Source organism: Perna viridis, chromosome 4 (genome assembly GCF_037379345.1).
Source record: "Perna viridis isolate PV_CMFRI_1.1 ecotype Kerala chromosome 4, ASM3737934v1, whole genome shotgun sequence".
NCBI classification, from domain to species: Eukaryota; Metazoa; Mollusca; class Bivalvia; order Mytilida; family Mytilidae; genus Perna; species Perna viridis.
The window spans coordinates 2627779-2643135 of record NC_142448.1 but is presented as its reverse complement, the minus strand read 5'-3'; the positions used below and the strand labels follow the sequence as shown (position 1 = coordinate 2643135).

General features: G+C 32.1%; 1 protein-coding gene across 4 annotated transcripts in view; it reads left to right on the top strand.

The window, feature by feature from the left end:
- LOC148618440 (2-oxoglutarate dehydrogenase complex component E1-like) overlaps positions 1-15357 on the top strand; it is a 39624-nt gene that overhangs the window by 199 nt on the left and 24068 nt on the right. The window contains exons 2-5 of one of the 4 annotated variants that reach the window (XM_088577364.1): positions 5-500; positions 7587-7631; positions 8242-8388; positions 12936-13032. In XM_088577364.1, coding sequence (XP_088433490.1) covers positions 276-500; positions 7587-7631; positions 8242-8388; positions 12936-13032 — 514 coding nt within the window. In that variant the 5' untranslated portion in view covers positions 5-275. Of the gene's footprint in view, positions 1-4; positions 501-7586; positions 7632-8241; positions 8389-12027; positions 12131-12935; positions 13033-15357 lie in introns of all 4 variants that reach the window. The other 3 variants (XM_088577363.1, XM_088577366.1, XM_088577365.1) reach the window with 3 other exon arrangements.

Genomic DNA, 15357 nt, shown 5'->3' with positions numbered 1-15357 from the left:
ACAGGTAATATTGTAATATTTCGACGATCGCAGTCCAAGCCAAGGACAAACAGAAAGTGACCGATCGCCCATTGCAAGGCTAATTTACCATTTAGAAATCGACTGTAATTTAGAGCTCCACCAAGGAACTGTGTAAATCGGATTTAATCCCTTTCTTCTTGTCAGTATTGTCTTTGTGGCCGAAAGGCATGTTGTGCTGACAGCACAAATCTGGAGCGACACCTAAGCCATAATTTAAGACATACTATTAGACATTTCCACACATTAAAGACGTGATGTATCGTGTGAAAACTTTTGTGTCAGATCTCTCAAGATCTGTTGCAACTCAATTTAGAGTTGAATGGCGTCATCATTTGAGGTGTGTTGGAGCTACAAATAATACACATGCCAGAAATTATGCTTCAGCTGCTCAATCTGAATCCTTTCTTAATGGAAGCTCTGGGACATACACAGAAGAAATGTATGAAGCCTGGAAGAAAGACCCAAACAGTGTCCATAAGGTGCAGTAATGTGGATTAAAGCATTGTAAAGCACAGCTCTCATTTAATTGAGAGTGTTCTAAAATTAGTAAAATGAGATTGAAATATACATGTAAATGCACAATTTACTCCTTATACTATACATATATAATTACTACTCATAAAGTTCTTCACATTTCATAATCTTGCACTTAAAATAGGTGTATTTTAGGGTTTCTTGGTATGTACAATAAATTAGGGGTGGTAGGGTTTGCGGAAAAACTGCTAATTTTTACAAATGGTGACAAAAGGTCTTGTAGCAGCTCCACTAGGGCTCATGCTGCTAAGTGATTTGGGCTGAATTAGTTGCTCACTTTGTCCTCAGGCTCAGATGACACCAAAAGGGAAGTGAGGTCACCCTCTAATTTTCTGATTTTGCCCAAGATCAAGACAGTATTCCGTCTTTTAGTGGTATTTTGACCGGAGTTGTCTACTGATAACAATTTAAACAATAATGGAGACTGATCAAGAAAAAAATATCGAATATTTTGTTACAAGCATTTTAATCAGATTTTTGTAATGAATATTTAAGACAGGATACAGAATGAACATTCTTCACTCCAGCTTATGATAACTTGAGCTTACTAGTAGCTTGAGCCCTGGGCTCAACCCCGTCAGCCAGTCTGTTAGGGGTACATGTACTTACAATGTACTTTGTGTAATCTGTAACTCAAAAAGTATTGAGCCAATATTGTTCAAGCTGTGCACAGTCATTTTATACATACTTGAGGATGTGCACCTTCTTTTAGGGAGAAATTTGATTTTTTTTTTTCTACATTTTGTTATTTTCATACATTTTCATGCATTTTTTTTCGCTTTTGTATTCTCAGTACTAGAAATCTTTTTCTAATAGATATTTCATATACTTATTGCTAATAATAATAATAACCAAAGGACAGCCAAGTTACAAAATGTACTTCAGCCGCATTAATATAGCAATAGAGAAACCGATAGGATTTGATCTTACTGGGATTTCCTTCTGCCATTGTGGGAGTTTAGCAATTGCCATACCCACTGTTTATCCTAAACAGTGCTTTGAGGCTTTACATTAAAATTACTTCTTAGGACTACATCTAAAATTTGTGGACACTCTTAATTAATTATTTAGTACGTCTGTACAAAACTGTAATTATTTGTCTTTTAATTACATATACATGTACATACACTTGAGACAATGTGTCCAACCAAGGTTAGTGACCTTTGATCTTTCACTTTGACAATGAGGTCAATTTTTAAACCCCTGCTAACAAAGTTTTGGGGGGTATATAAGTTTCACCCTATCCAGGGCTTTCTCTACATCGTACCTTTTTTTAAGTAAGGCCCCTGCCCCTGAGAATGGGAATTTTTTCTCAGTTGGGGAAAAAACTAACAGATAAAATCCTGTTTAAACTCCTGTATTCAATTTTCAGCAATCAGGAAGACCGTTTTCGTTTTTTTTTCTTGTTTTAAAGTCCTCTATAGTGTCATTCAGTTGTTGCTCACTGATTTTCATTTTGAATTTGTAACTGTCTGTGAACATTAACATTCATACAAGTCATGCAAGAGTATCTTTCAAGTGATTGCTTGTCTCGAGCTGAAGATGTATGTGTTTTTAGTTCTCTAGTTGGATGACACCCAAGCTTCACTCCCAAGCCAATGAATTTAGAGATGGACATTGGATTTAAGATTTCACAGTATACAAATGTAACCATTCTTACACCCTCTGAAGTATAACCACAGATATGAAACTTCATATTTTCTACTATTACAAAGTCTACCATCAGTGGGTGCAAAAATTCCAGATGACGGTTTCTCATTATATTCAGAATCACTCTCACTGTCTCAGACTGAGAGCCTGCCTCTGAATCATGCACATCTTGATCAGAAGTATGTGATTTTTCAATGTTATGAGCTTGACTTGGACTGGAAGCAAGCTTTGCAGATTTGTCTTTGTCACAGGTTTCAACAGGGGTATTACTGGTAGTAGTTTCTGTTTTGTTCGTTTCAGATTCTTCAGTAATTCTTTTGGTTTCAAGTGGATTATTACTGCCATTTGTTAATTTTTTTTTCTCTTAAACCTGAACTGTTCCAGCCGCATTGACATGGAACCATCCCTCTTCATTTTTTTTACTATTATGATACATGCTGTTTTTACTTGGAATACCTTTTATTTTACAACCAATTGAATATAAAGATAACAGAAGTTCCGAAATAATTATTGTAAATTTGTTGCTGTAATAAGTTGTAAATTGAAGGATAGATACATTTCTTTCCCATCTTAAAATTGCTCACAAGGAACTGTGACAATAACGATGTGTCGGCCGACTCATCAATAAAACAGGGTAGGAAACTCACTCAAAGTCTAGCCAGTCCTGAATACAAGTTTTCAATATATTCACTATATGGCTATATAGGTTTTTGCTAAAATTAGCCAGTCCTGGCAAAAAATAGCTCTCGAGTTGGCGGATAGGCTACTATCTCTAACTCTGAATAAAATATGACATTCATTCTACTAACAGACGAATTAATTGAAAACATTCTATTTGGAGATTCATGATAAGTTTTGTGGGAAAAAAAATTTTGGGAATAGGGCAGATAATCAAAGATATATTAAGCCCTGCTGTCTGTTCGTCTGTCTTAACTATTTTCTTAGGAGCTTATAGCATTGTTTTGAAACCTTGTGGGATGATTTGCTCTGACTGCCACAGTGGGATTGTTGTGAAACTCAATTGAGTGTTAGATTACCATATTGGGTTTGTCAGCAATTTACAAAATGTATGTCTGGGCTAAAATTGTAGAAATGATGGCTTTTGGACTTTGGCATTTTCCAGCGAAATTTGGTCTTACTTTGTTCGCAACTCCTCCTCAACAACTTGCAAGATTATGTACCTTAATGGGGTGTTGACCGTGTTGTATTACCATATTAAGATGTGCATATTGTCAGGAATTTATGTTTTAGTTTTGCAGCAAAATTGTGTGTCAAATGTGCTTACATTATAGCTTATCCCCCATAAAAATTGTGTCCAATATGAATTGTGTGTCCACATTGGTCCCCAAATGTACAGGGTTCAACAGGGTGCAAGGGGTATTAGTTGCATATAGGGCAATGTCTAGTGGAGTTTTTTTTTTTGTTTGTTTCTTTTTTTAAGCTCACCTGGCTGAATGCCATGTGAGCTATTGCCATTAATTAGCATCCATTATCGTCCGTCGTTAACAATTTTTCAAAACTCTTCTCCTCTGACAACACTTGACCAACTGGAACCAAAGTTGGTTTGAATGTTCCTTGCGGTATCCTGCATAGAACTGATGTGGGGGGGTTTGTGATCCGTCATAAAACATGGCCACTGTTACTATAAATAGAACATAGGGGTCAGACTGTACTTTTTCGCATATATCTCCAAAACTGTTAGGTTTGGTCAAATTCGTGACATTCAGCATGATGAGATCTACATTTTTTGTATTTTGGGTTTAATTTGTTAAGCCATGTTGGAGTTACTGCCCTTTTTCCAGGTTTATGCTATTTTTTATGTTATTTCTTTCAAAAATCTTTTCCTTTGACATTATTTGACCAGTTGGAACCAAACTTTGTTTGAATGTTTCTTGGAGTATCCTGCATAGAACTGGTGTGGGGATTTTTGAACCGTTGGAAGATGGGCCGCCGTTACTAAAAATAGAAAGTAAGGGTCGGACAGTAGTTCTTCGCATATACATGTATCTCCAAAATTGTTAGGTTAAGCTAAATTATGACTAGGTAAAAGTGTTTAACATGGTGAGATCTATCTGTGGTCAAATTTTGGTTTTAATCTGTTAAGAGATGTTGAAGTTACTGCCCTTTTTCAATATTATTTTGCTATTTTTAATGTTATTTCCATCAAAATTCTTCTCTGACACTACCAGAGCAATTAGAACCAAACTTGGTATGAATGTTCCTTTGAGTTTCCTGCATAGAACTGACATGGGGATTGATGATTCATGGAAAAACATGGCTGCCGTTACTACAAATAGAACATACAGTACAGCTCGCAGCATAGTCTGATAAATACCTGGCATCCAATGCATCCATAAAATGTACAGAAATGTTTTTCCTTTCAGAAACTGTTTAAATTTTTTAAATGAGATGAGAACTTTTTTCACAGCACTATGAGGAACAGGGGTAATTTCTGCGTAGGACTATTTTTGCGTACGTTCCAAATGCTCATTGGTTGAATTGGTGGTCTGTAACCTTTAGAAAATGCTAAATATTTTGAAACTGTGGGAAAGTGAAAAGTACTATCTAACATGAATAAGTTTAAATATTTACATAAATTAACATAGCAATGTGCAGTCAGTAAAATCAGAAACCAAAGGGAGAGGTACCAGAATTGTAAAAAAATAAATGAAACTCCTGAACATACATGAATATGTAGAACTCTTTTGTCTTTGATAGGTTTTGATGTCTTGATATAAAACTGAATTATATTATTACATGTTTGTGACAGTTTATATATTTATAATTTATCATTTTGAAATATTTTGAAAAATTTGTTTGCAGTTTAATTATTTTGACAATCATCATTAGGAAACTACATTTTGTTTTTTTTGGTTGTATGAACATACATTTTTCTTCTTTATGATTTAATATTAGAATTTATTTGAGATGTAGTTAAATTCAGATTTATTTTATTACTGACACATGGATATTTGTTTGCAAAGTCAAGTAACAACAACAAAAATTTAAAGTTAAAATTGATTTATTACAGTGTAAATCTTCATATATAACTGCACATAAAGATTCCCATATCAAAAGCTACCAAAATGTTTTTATTTACATTTTTAAAGATACATTTAACATTGAATATACTATTTATGATAAAGTACCTCTACAAAACTTTGAGTTGCTACATGTAATTGCAATTTGAAATTTCATTTAAAATCAGACTTTCACTTAGAAATGATATGTGTTATAGAACGTAAATATGGTTTTATTTATTGGTTAAAAATCTGATATGTGACATTATGGTAAACAATTACCGTAATGTATCATTATTATTTATATTTTTTAAGTTTTAACTAAAATAGGCTATAATATGCATCTTTTTTTCTCAAGAAATATAAAATAGTCCTGGGTGATATTGTTTGCAACATAACGTAGTATGTGAAGTCAATCTACACTACTGATTACATGCATTAAATTTCTATGTACTCTTAATATATCCATGGACATTTGATTTTTAAAAGTCACAGGAAAAATATTGGTGTGTTACAATGCTTGAAATCATACATAATCCTCAAAAACATTCTACATCCAAGTAGGTATGGTTTAATGCACATGTCAATTTTAATCATATTTTCTCAGTTATTTTCATTGAGGTGTGTATTGACCATTTATTAGTTGAGTTGTAAAGCCATTAGATTTCCTATGCAGATCGGGTCCTGGATATTGTCATCTTCTGGTAGGTGTAAATTACTATTTCTACTATCACCTGTCCTGGTGAATAGGTGAATTTTACCTGAGGCACCAAAATTTATTTATCAATTAACAGTGTTCTAGGATTTTTCAGAAATGGAGGTTTCCTTGGGAAAAAATCCATATAAAATCAACTTTCCCACAGTCAATGACTGCTTTCCTAACAAAACATCCTTACAGCATATGACGTTTTCAATTTGCCACCGGAAAGTGTAACTAAGTACTTAACTTTCCCTGACCCAAATTTTACTTGCACCAGGTAAAGAGAAATAGGAATCCTAGAATACTGAATTAATGATTTGTATATTACTAATAACAGAATCAATTTCAAAGGATTCATAACTGGCATACCAGGTATTGGAGGTATGCCATGTATCTATCAGACTATGCTGCAAGCTGTACTGTACATATAGGGGTCAGACAGTAGTTTTTAGCATATTATATCTAAAAAAAACTGTAAGGTTTAGCTAAATTCTTAAATGATCTTTATTATACTGTAAGGTCTACAAAGGTCTCCTGGGATAAAAGTTATCAGACAACTCCTTGTAAAAGTTATTGCCCTTGAAAGGTGAAAAATGACAGTTTTCAGCCAACAGCATTAAAACTATGATAAATAGGAAGAACATTTCAATTACTGAAATGATCCTGATGACAAGTCCTACAAAAGTCTACTTTAGTCAAAATTGTTGGACAATATCTTGTTAAATTTGTTGCCCTTGGAAGACAATTTAACCAAGTGCGCCAAACAGGTTCCTGGGAGCCTCTTGTTTTTTGTTTTTGTTTTTTTGTTTGTTTTTTTTTTTATTAAGTTTTCAGCCAATTTCTTGAAAACTAGGATAGACAGAAAGAAACTTTCAATTACTGAAATGATCCTTATGATAAGGCCTACAAGAGTCTGTGGGATGACTCCTTTTCAGAGTGATTGCCCTTGAAAGGCAAAAAGAGGATGTTTTTATTTAGGCAGTTTTCAGCCAATATCCTGAAAACTATAATAGATAGAATGAAACTTTCAGTTAATGAAATGATCCTAATGCCAATATGGTAAGTCTGTCTTAAGTCTTCTTTTGAGGACAGTTCCTTGTTAGAGTTATTGCCCTTGAAAGGCAAAAATTTAACCAGGTGAGCGATTCAGTCTCCTGGGAGCCTTGTTTTGTGTTGTTTTGTTAACATCAATACTTATAAGAACTGTCTCCACAAAGTTTTTTGTAGAAGTCTTTTTTCAACAAATACTCCAATAATTGTAGGTAAGACACAATAACACTGACAGCCATGCAAGCATGGACATGGGTTGAAGATATTATGAAAAGCTCATTATAATACTATGTTACTGAATTATTTGATTTTGGCAGTTTATTTTAAAAAAGAACAGATGCCATTTATAATGCTAGTGGAAGAAAAATAACACTGGTAAAAAAATCACTAAAAGAAGAAGGTACATCCAGATCTAAGGCAACGTACGTGTAGGAAAATTGTTGTCTTCTGAAGTAGAACTTAATAATACTAGCCCATCCAAATCACCAAGTAGCTTTAGCCCTGATAGCATTTTGAAATTTAGCATGTGTGTTTACAGTTATCACTTTATTGTCTGAACAAATTGTCACTTAAGTTAATTTTCAGCTGATCCACCCATTTATTGTTTCTAGATAGCCTGTATTTACAAATATACTTGTACTGAATTGCTAGTAACGGTAAGTTATATCTTCATGTACATAGAGATTCTGTGGTTGATATTATTTTAAGTAGTAAATTTTGATAATAAGTACAATAATGTCATATAAAGGATTTTCATTTCCAACTCGTTACTTACGATCAAATTTATATTTTCAACTTTTTGTGAAATCAACTACTGAACTCAAATATTGCAACCTGATACATGTTCATTTTATAAAGATATTACGCCATTTTATATCAATATTATACTGTGAAAGTACTTTTATTTCGTGGGTACCAGTTTTCATGGTTTACTGATAACATGTTATTGTTAGTTAATAGATTCTTGAACTCATAGATTTGACAACTCCATCTTACAAAGGTATTGAAATTTCTGTTTTGTTGGAAACAAAATTTAGTGGGTTTACCAAATCCATGCAAACCATAAAAAATAGATACCCCACGAACAATAATACTTTCATAATATGCTTCAGATTGTCTCATTATTTTAAACAAAATAATGTCAGTCAGTTTCTGATGCTTACATATACATATACAGTATGTTGAATATGAAGTCCTGGTTTGTGTGGAATGCACAATGTATTAATTTATATTGATAAATACAGTGTATTTTTCTTTAAATTTTAGTCATGGAGTGTATACTTCGGAGGTCAGTCGTATGTTAGTCCACCAAGTCTAGCAGGGAGTTTGTCTCCTGCTGGAACCGTGTCAAGTGTATCTTCCAAAGACATCAAAGATAATCTTGAAGTTGGCAAATTGATAGAGTCATATCAGGTATAATAGCATCATATCAATAACCTTGAAATCTGTGAAAGTCAATTGTATTTAATTCTTCATACATATTTGGCTAAATATAAGTTTACTTTTTTATCTTGTCAAAATTTCACTTATCCAAGCAATGTGGAAATATGAAAATATACAGCAGACAGTAACAGTGTGTTTCTACTGAGATATATCTTCATTTACTGATTGTCAAAGATATGGTAATTATAATTGTAGTAATTAATCAATTGTAATTACATACAATTAAATTTAATCAATTACATTTAAAAAATATCTATGAATTGTGATTATTTTGATTACATTCTGTATCAGCAAATTGCCATCATCTTTCAGTTTTTTGTTTTCTTAACATATTTAATCTAATAATGCATGTTCAGTGTTTTGTTTAATATTTTATGTGGAAAATGTTTTCTGCTTTGGTTTTTTCCAGGTTATTTTTTTTTATTTTTGTAATTGAAGTGTCATTATATCTAACAGTATATACTACAAGTGTAACTGTAAAAAACTATTTAAACTTGAGTTTTTGTTGTTTGAATGAGCTGTCATTAACTTGTATGCAGTGTATAAAATTTTTATAAGACCACTAGAATTGCAGTCATATAATGGTGTGGTACTGTTGTTGTCATTGGTAGACACTTTGTTGTCATTTGATAACTTGAATATAATTGAGTGGATCTTGATAATATTTTACAAGGTTCCAAAACCCAAAGACAGGTCAATATTGACTTCTGTGGTAATGACATAATAAGCAGATAGATCTCTATGAAATTGCAATACAAGATGCCAAACTGTCAAACGAATGATTGAAAAAAAATTGATTTTAAGCATTGTGAATTGAACCAGTTATGATTTAGGGATCAAATACAAGTATTTCCAGATATCCAGACTGAGACAATAACTTGACTATAAGTGACTGGATCTCTATGATGTTGTACCTAAAGGTTCCATACCATCAAACGAAGGCTGGGTTTGATTTTAGGGGTTGTAACTTTAACAGTTTAGGATAAAAGGGACGTTAAACCCCAACAATCAATCAATTAAGCAAATGAGGACCACTTGGGTTCTGGTTAAAAACTCACATAGTGTCAAATACTTAATATAATCCATATATAGATATACATGTACATGTATATCAATCTTGAATGATGTGTTCATAATTTAATACTTGTCCCAACTGTTCTTGGTGTGACCTCTGCAGTCCTGTCAAGCTGTTTAATTATTGTCTGGCTTCTCACATTATTCATGTATATGTTTCTTTGGTACAATCTTTCATGTACATTAAGAGGTGATAGGCCCTCCAACCCAGAAAAAAGTCTTACAATAGCCTGTAAATAAACAAAAACAAAAATTTTAATTTAAATATTATGTACTGTATTAATTTACAGTGGAACATCGATGTGTCGAACTCCAAAGAGTCGAAATCTTGGATAACTCCAACTAATTTTATAGTCCCAGCAAAAATTCCTTTAATCAAATACAATTTTACCTCTGATGACTTGAACTGAGATGACTGAGGTTAGGTTATCAATCAGTACCCTAGATAGGTCATTGAGGTTAATTAAGTCGGATGTCTCCAAGTGAAGTAATAAGTAGAAAATCTGATTACAAACCACGACAGAAGCTTCTTTTTACAACATTAAGCATGGCTTATATAATTATTCAATGACACCTTTATAGCCTGAGTTGTGTATTTGATTAATACAAAAAAGCTTGTGTAATAAAATGAAATGAATTTGAATAATCAAATAATTCATCAGTGTTATTGGATATTTTGTTAATGATTAAAAAAATGTGTGGTAAAACTGAAATTTTGGAATGATATCCGATCAATTAATTTTGTGCAAAACAGATGATAACAACTGATGTATTTTTACCACTATTGCTAGTAAATCTGAAATTTTACTGTTGTAATGTAATGCACATGGTTTGACGGTACTCCTGATATTGAGTTATTCAAAGTAACCTGTTACATGGAAATGACATTTTCGAAGTAGAAAAAATAATTAAGATAAGAATTTCCTCTGAAACATTCGATGTTGCTCAGAATTTTTAACATATTGAATACAGTGTACACAATACATAAAAATTATCCTTCGAAACGAAAAAGAAGACTTCACAAAGTACCCTGATCAAGTGAAAAACGTGTATACATGTATGTACAAGCAATTCAACATGAATAATTCATTAAAAAATCAGAAACAATCACTGACCAATACATTTCCGGATTATACTTGACCTGGGATGACTCCAACCTAGGTTAACTCAACATTTGCCTGGTCCCTTAGACTTAAAGAGGTTTGATTGTATGTGGTAAAAAATATTGTAATATGTCTGCAAAGTAGTAAGTCGGCAAGTTTAGCTTGATTTAACATGGCAGTAAAAATGTTGGCTCTTCTAAAATAATGCATTCTCTTTATTCGGCATTTTATTAAGAAAGGAGAAGGGACATTAAAGGCTCTGATTGGCTATAATACAACAGAAAATTAATCGTTCAGTGTTGAAAGATTTAATTGGAATTTAGAGACTTGAATCCCTCACAAATGTTGAAACATAAAAACTTATTTAAAGGACAAAAGCATTGCTTGAAGTTGACTAGTTGAGATTTTCTGTTAATTTTGTTCTATTTGGTTACTTTCATATTTTAGGCTAGGAAATGGTATCCACAACCAAGAAACAACTTCATATTTATTGGATGCATTCATTATTACATACTCATAATTGATCACATGAAAAAATGTTAAGTTGTTTCTTTGTTGTGGACATAATTTTCTGAATGTAAATATATCTGGAAAAACAACATTTACAATTCTTAGCCGTTTTTTTAAAGTGATGGCTGACCATGTGATACCATTATGACATCATTACAATTCACTAATGTTACAAAACAATTATTTTCTTAATATTTATATATTTAACTATGTTATGAACAACTTTTATGTTATTTATACAACAAAATTAATATTTTTGGGGTATATTCATAGCCTGAAGCCCCTACACCTTTGGAACAATAAAGTAATTGTATACTGTCAACATATTAATTTTTGCGGTTGCCAATTTTCTTGGATTCTGTCAAGTGAATCTATTCGTGGGTATCAATTTTCGCGGTTTCAAAAGAATGATTAGCGTTGTATAGGGTCAAAAATCAATTTCGTGTGTACCCGGCACTATTTTTTCACAGTTTTCTGTCCTCCACGAAAATAGCAAAAATTAGTACATTTACAGTTATATCTTGAGGTAGAAAAATCATTTAACAGTGAATACTTTAAGAAGAACCACTTACTTACAACACTTTGACTACTGCTATCTCATTTAGCCATTTGTTTAGACATTGGACATTTTACTAGGGAGAACTGCCTTATTTTAGGGGTAATTTAAGGGAATGGTTAGTTGTTTAACTTTAAATGAAGGCCCAATCAGTTCACTATAAAGTGGGAATCAGTTTAACTACATGTATTAAATGTATATGCTAACTAAACTTACAGGTAAGAGGTTAACTACAAATTCTGATGACATGAAATACAGAATTTTTTAAAAAATTTTTTGCTAATATGAAGATTTTATCAACTCAGAGAGATGGTATAAATATAGGGATTATTTATATATATTTAATAAGCATTATGTCTATAACAGAGGCGTGGTCACAATATAGCATCATTGGATCCTTTGGGTATACTTGATGCTGATCTGGATCCTGAAATCCCCAAGGAACTTTTACTGAGTAGTTACCAATGGGGTAGGTAAATAGGTTTATAGTAAAGGATAGTGATTGGACCCAGACTGATGGAGAGAACAACTTGGTTCCAATCACTGTCTCGTGGCAGTGTCTCACACGAATTATAACTGTTTAAAAAGCTTCCCTTAAAAGACAATTAGTTTTATAGAAAACTGTTCACAATTATATGTTTGATCAAAAACAAGATTTTCAGTAAGTAAAACTATGTATGTGAGACACCTGCCTTTCCCTTTTAATGGTACTGTGTTCCATTATGAATAACAAAACTTACTAATCTGTGTAATGTGAAGAATCATCAAAGTTTGGTCATATTTTAACATGGTACACTGCTGCTCTGGAGTATGTTGATCACATTTTGTAGGTAAAATAAGACACCAAAATTTATAAAGTTATTTCTGCAATGTTGAATGAATGAATGTTGTTGTTAATAAAATGGGTTTGAGGTTTAATTTACTAGTACAATAGTCATTAACTGCTAGTACATAATTTACAGGAACAGAACATTGAAATTATTTAATAAAATTTGAAGAAGTTATTCTGTCAATCTCAAATCTGACTAAACCTTTGTAACTATCCCAGGAAAGTTGACTTTTATCTACATGTTTTTTGTAGCAAGTAAGAACTGGTATGCATAGATAATTGTGAATATATAACACTTTGATTAGTCTAGAATACTTCCAGCCTTCTTGATGAGCATTGCAGCTTTAACTTGAAATATGACCTTAATTTGGTGATAATGTTTTAGTTTAGTTTAGAATATTAAGATATGAATATTAATTGAATGGAGTTGTGTGGAATGTTTTAGGCACTTGGACATTCTCTAGCGAAACTTGATCCACTAGAAATCAGTCAAGCTAATTTAGAAGAGAAAAAAACCGAGTTATCTTACTCAATATTTTTTGGTAAGCTAAGTGTTGGTGAAGCATGGTGGTGTGTCAGATTTGTACTTGCACTGCTTTTAGATTTCTGTAAACACACATTTCTGTTCTGCATGTATGTAACATTTTATTGTTCAGTGAACCATTGAAAAATGAGAACTTAAATCTAATATAGTAGATAATTATTTAGTAAGAAGCTGTTACTATGTACTATCATTGATGCATAAAAATGGACTGCAATCACTAGGCTAGCTTTTAAAAGTAAAATATGGTGGTGGAATATAGCTAGCAAATATTGATATGCCAGATTTTTTGTTTATACTTCATTTTAAGTTCACAAGCCAATATTGATGGTGTTCTTGTTGCAGGCTGAAAGAACATTTTGCAAACATTTTGTTTATCCAGTACATGTAAAAAAAGAAAGGCTTTCTTATTTAACAATATATATATATAACACACATCACTGGTATGTTTTGTTATAAAGATAAGCCTGTTTTTGATACACCTGTAACCGTATTACAATACTGGTATATATATATATATATATATATATTTTATATATATATATATATATATATATATATATATATATATATATATATATATATATATATATATAAGGCTTATCTTTATAACAAAACATACCAGTGATGTTATACTCTTACCTGTACAGATGAATGAAGAAAGCCTGTCTTTCATATAACACATTGTACCAGGTTTTAAAAGTTAGCATATGAAATGTTAATATGATAGTACTTAGGCTTTAAGCTAACCCTTAACTATTCTCTATCAATTTGCTTATTAAAAATACATTGTAATTTGTGTAAAAGTTTTGAGTTGAAGTGTATAGATGTTCGTGAAATTTTACAATAAGGTTTCATACTACCAAGGAAGGTTTTAATTGATTGTTAGGGTACTGACCCTTACTGCTTAGAAAAAAGCAGCCAGAACTTGCATTTAAAAAAAAAAATTCCTTATAACTATGTAACTTTAGTATATGTGTATAAACCTCAATGAAAATATATCATGAGCTTCAATCCCACGAGGCTGTGATTGAGTTTGGGGTGAAGTTGTATGTCTAACAATGAGCTTTTAAGTTCTTTAACCACTTGCATTCTGGTCATAATCTTGTCAATCATTTTATCACAATCCGAATTTAGAGCTTTGTCAGATTTGAATGTTGTGTCCATACTTGTCCCGTGATGCATCTTTTCAGGTTAGACCTGCAGTAGTATTATTTTGTGCCTTGCAAAGCATTTTGTACTACAATGAGTGATTGAGCTCATATTTTAATTTTCAACTTCGATAGTCATTCCATTAGTTAATGTCTTAAAGGTCAGAGTTTAGGTCAGAAACTTAGGCTCTGAAGTCTGGATCTTTCAGTGTTGAGTTTGAAGTAGCTTAACTGATGAGATCTTCCTTAGAGATGGTGTTTCTTTTCTTAAAATGACAACAAACAAATTTGCAGTTGTATATTGGTTTGAAGCTGTCATCCATATTGTTGTCATCCTCTGTAGACACTTTGTTTCATGCAATATTAAAGTTATCAAACTAATGGAATGACTATCAAAGCATTTTCCTTATGTCCAGACAATAACTTGACTATAAGTGAATTGATCCGTTTGAAATTATATTGCAAGGTGCCATACCATCAAAGGAAGGCTGGGATTGATTTTGGGGGCTGAGACTGTAACCTTTTTTGAATTAGGAGCCAAAAGGGAGCCAGAGACAAGCATTTTCCATATGTCTCTGCCACTATAATTAAAATACATAATTAAAATAAAAATTCTAAGAGTTTGAATGTGTCCATACTTGCACCAACTGTTCAGGGTTCAACCTCTGGGGACATATCAAGCTCCCTGTGAAGCATTTTATTTTGTATTGATTTCTCCATCTCTTGTTTATGTTATTAATGTAATTATTTAACATTTTCAATAAACCATCAACTTTATACATTTTCTTTTGATAAAGACCTTTTATAAATTTGTTTGTTAAGAACCACAGTAACTGACCCCAGAACAGGATGATAAAAATTTATAATATAGCACATTTAAAGTTTGAATTCAGGGCTAGCTGGATATACTGAGCTTCGTGTTTCCTCTAGTTCAATGTTAAGCACCAGGTCCGTATAGGTTTTTTATTGTGTGCATAAACATGTTCTGTTTCCCCTGAATCTGTATTCAAAGGTGATTGATATACCAAGTTGTTTACAAAGTTTCCTTTCCTTCTTTGAAAACATTTTTTTTTGGGAATTTGATACACAGTAGTATTTATGCATGTTCATTTGTGTTCTATATCTGTGATTCGAAGGTTTACAGTTGATTGCTTTTGAATGGTGTTTTATTAAGT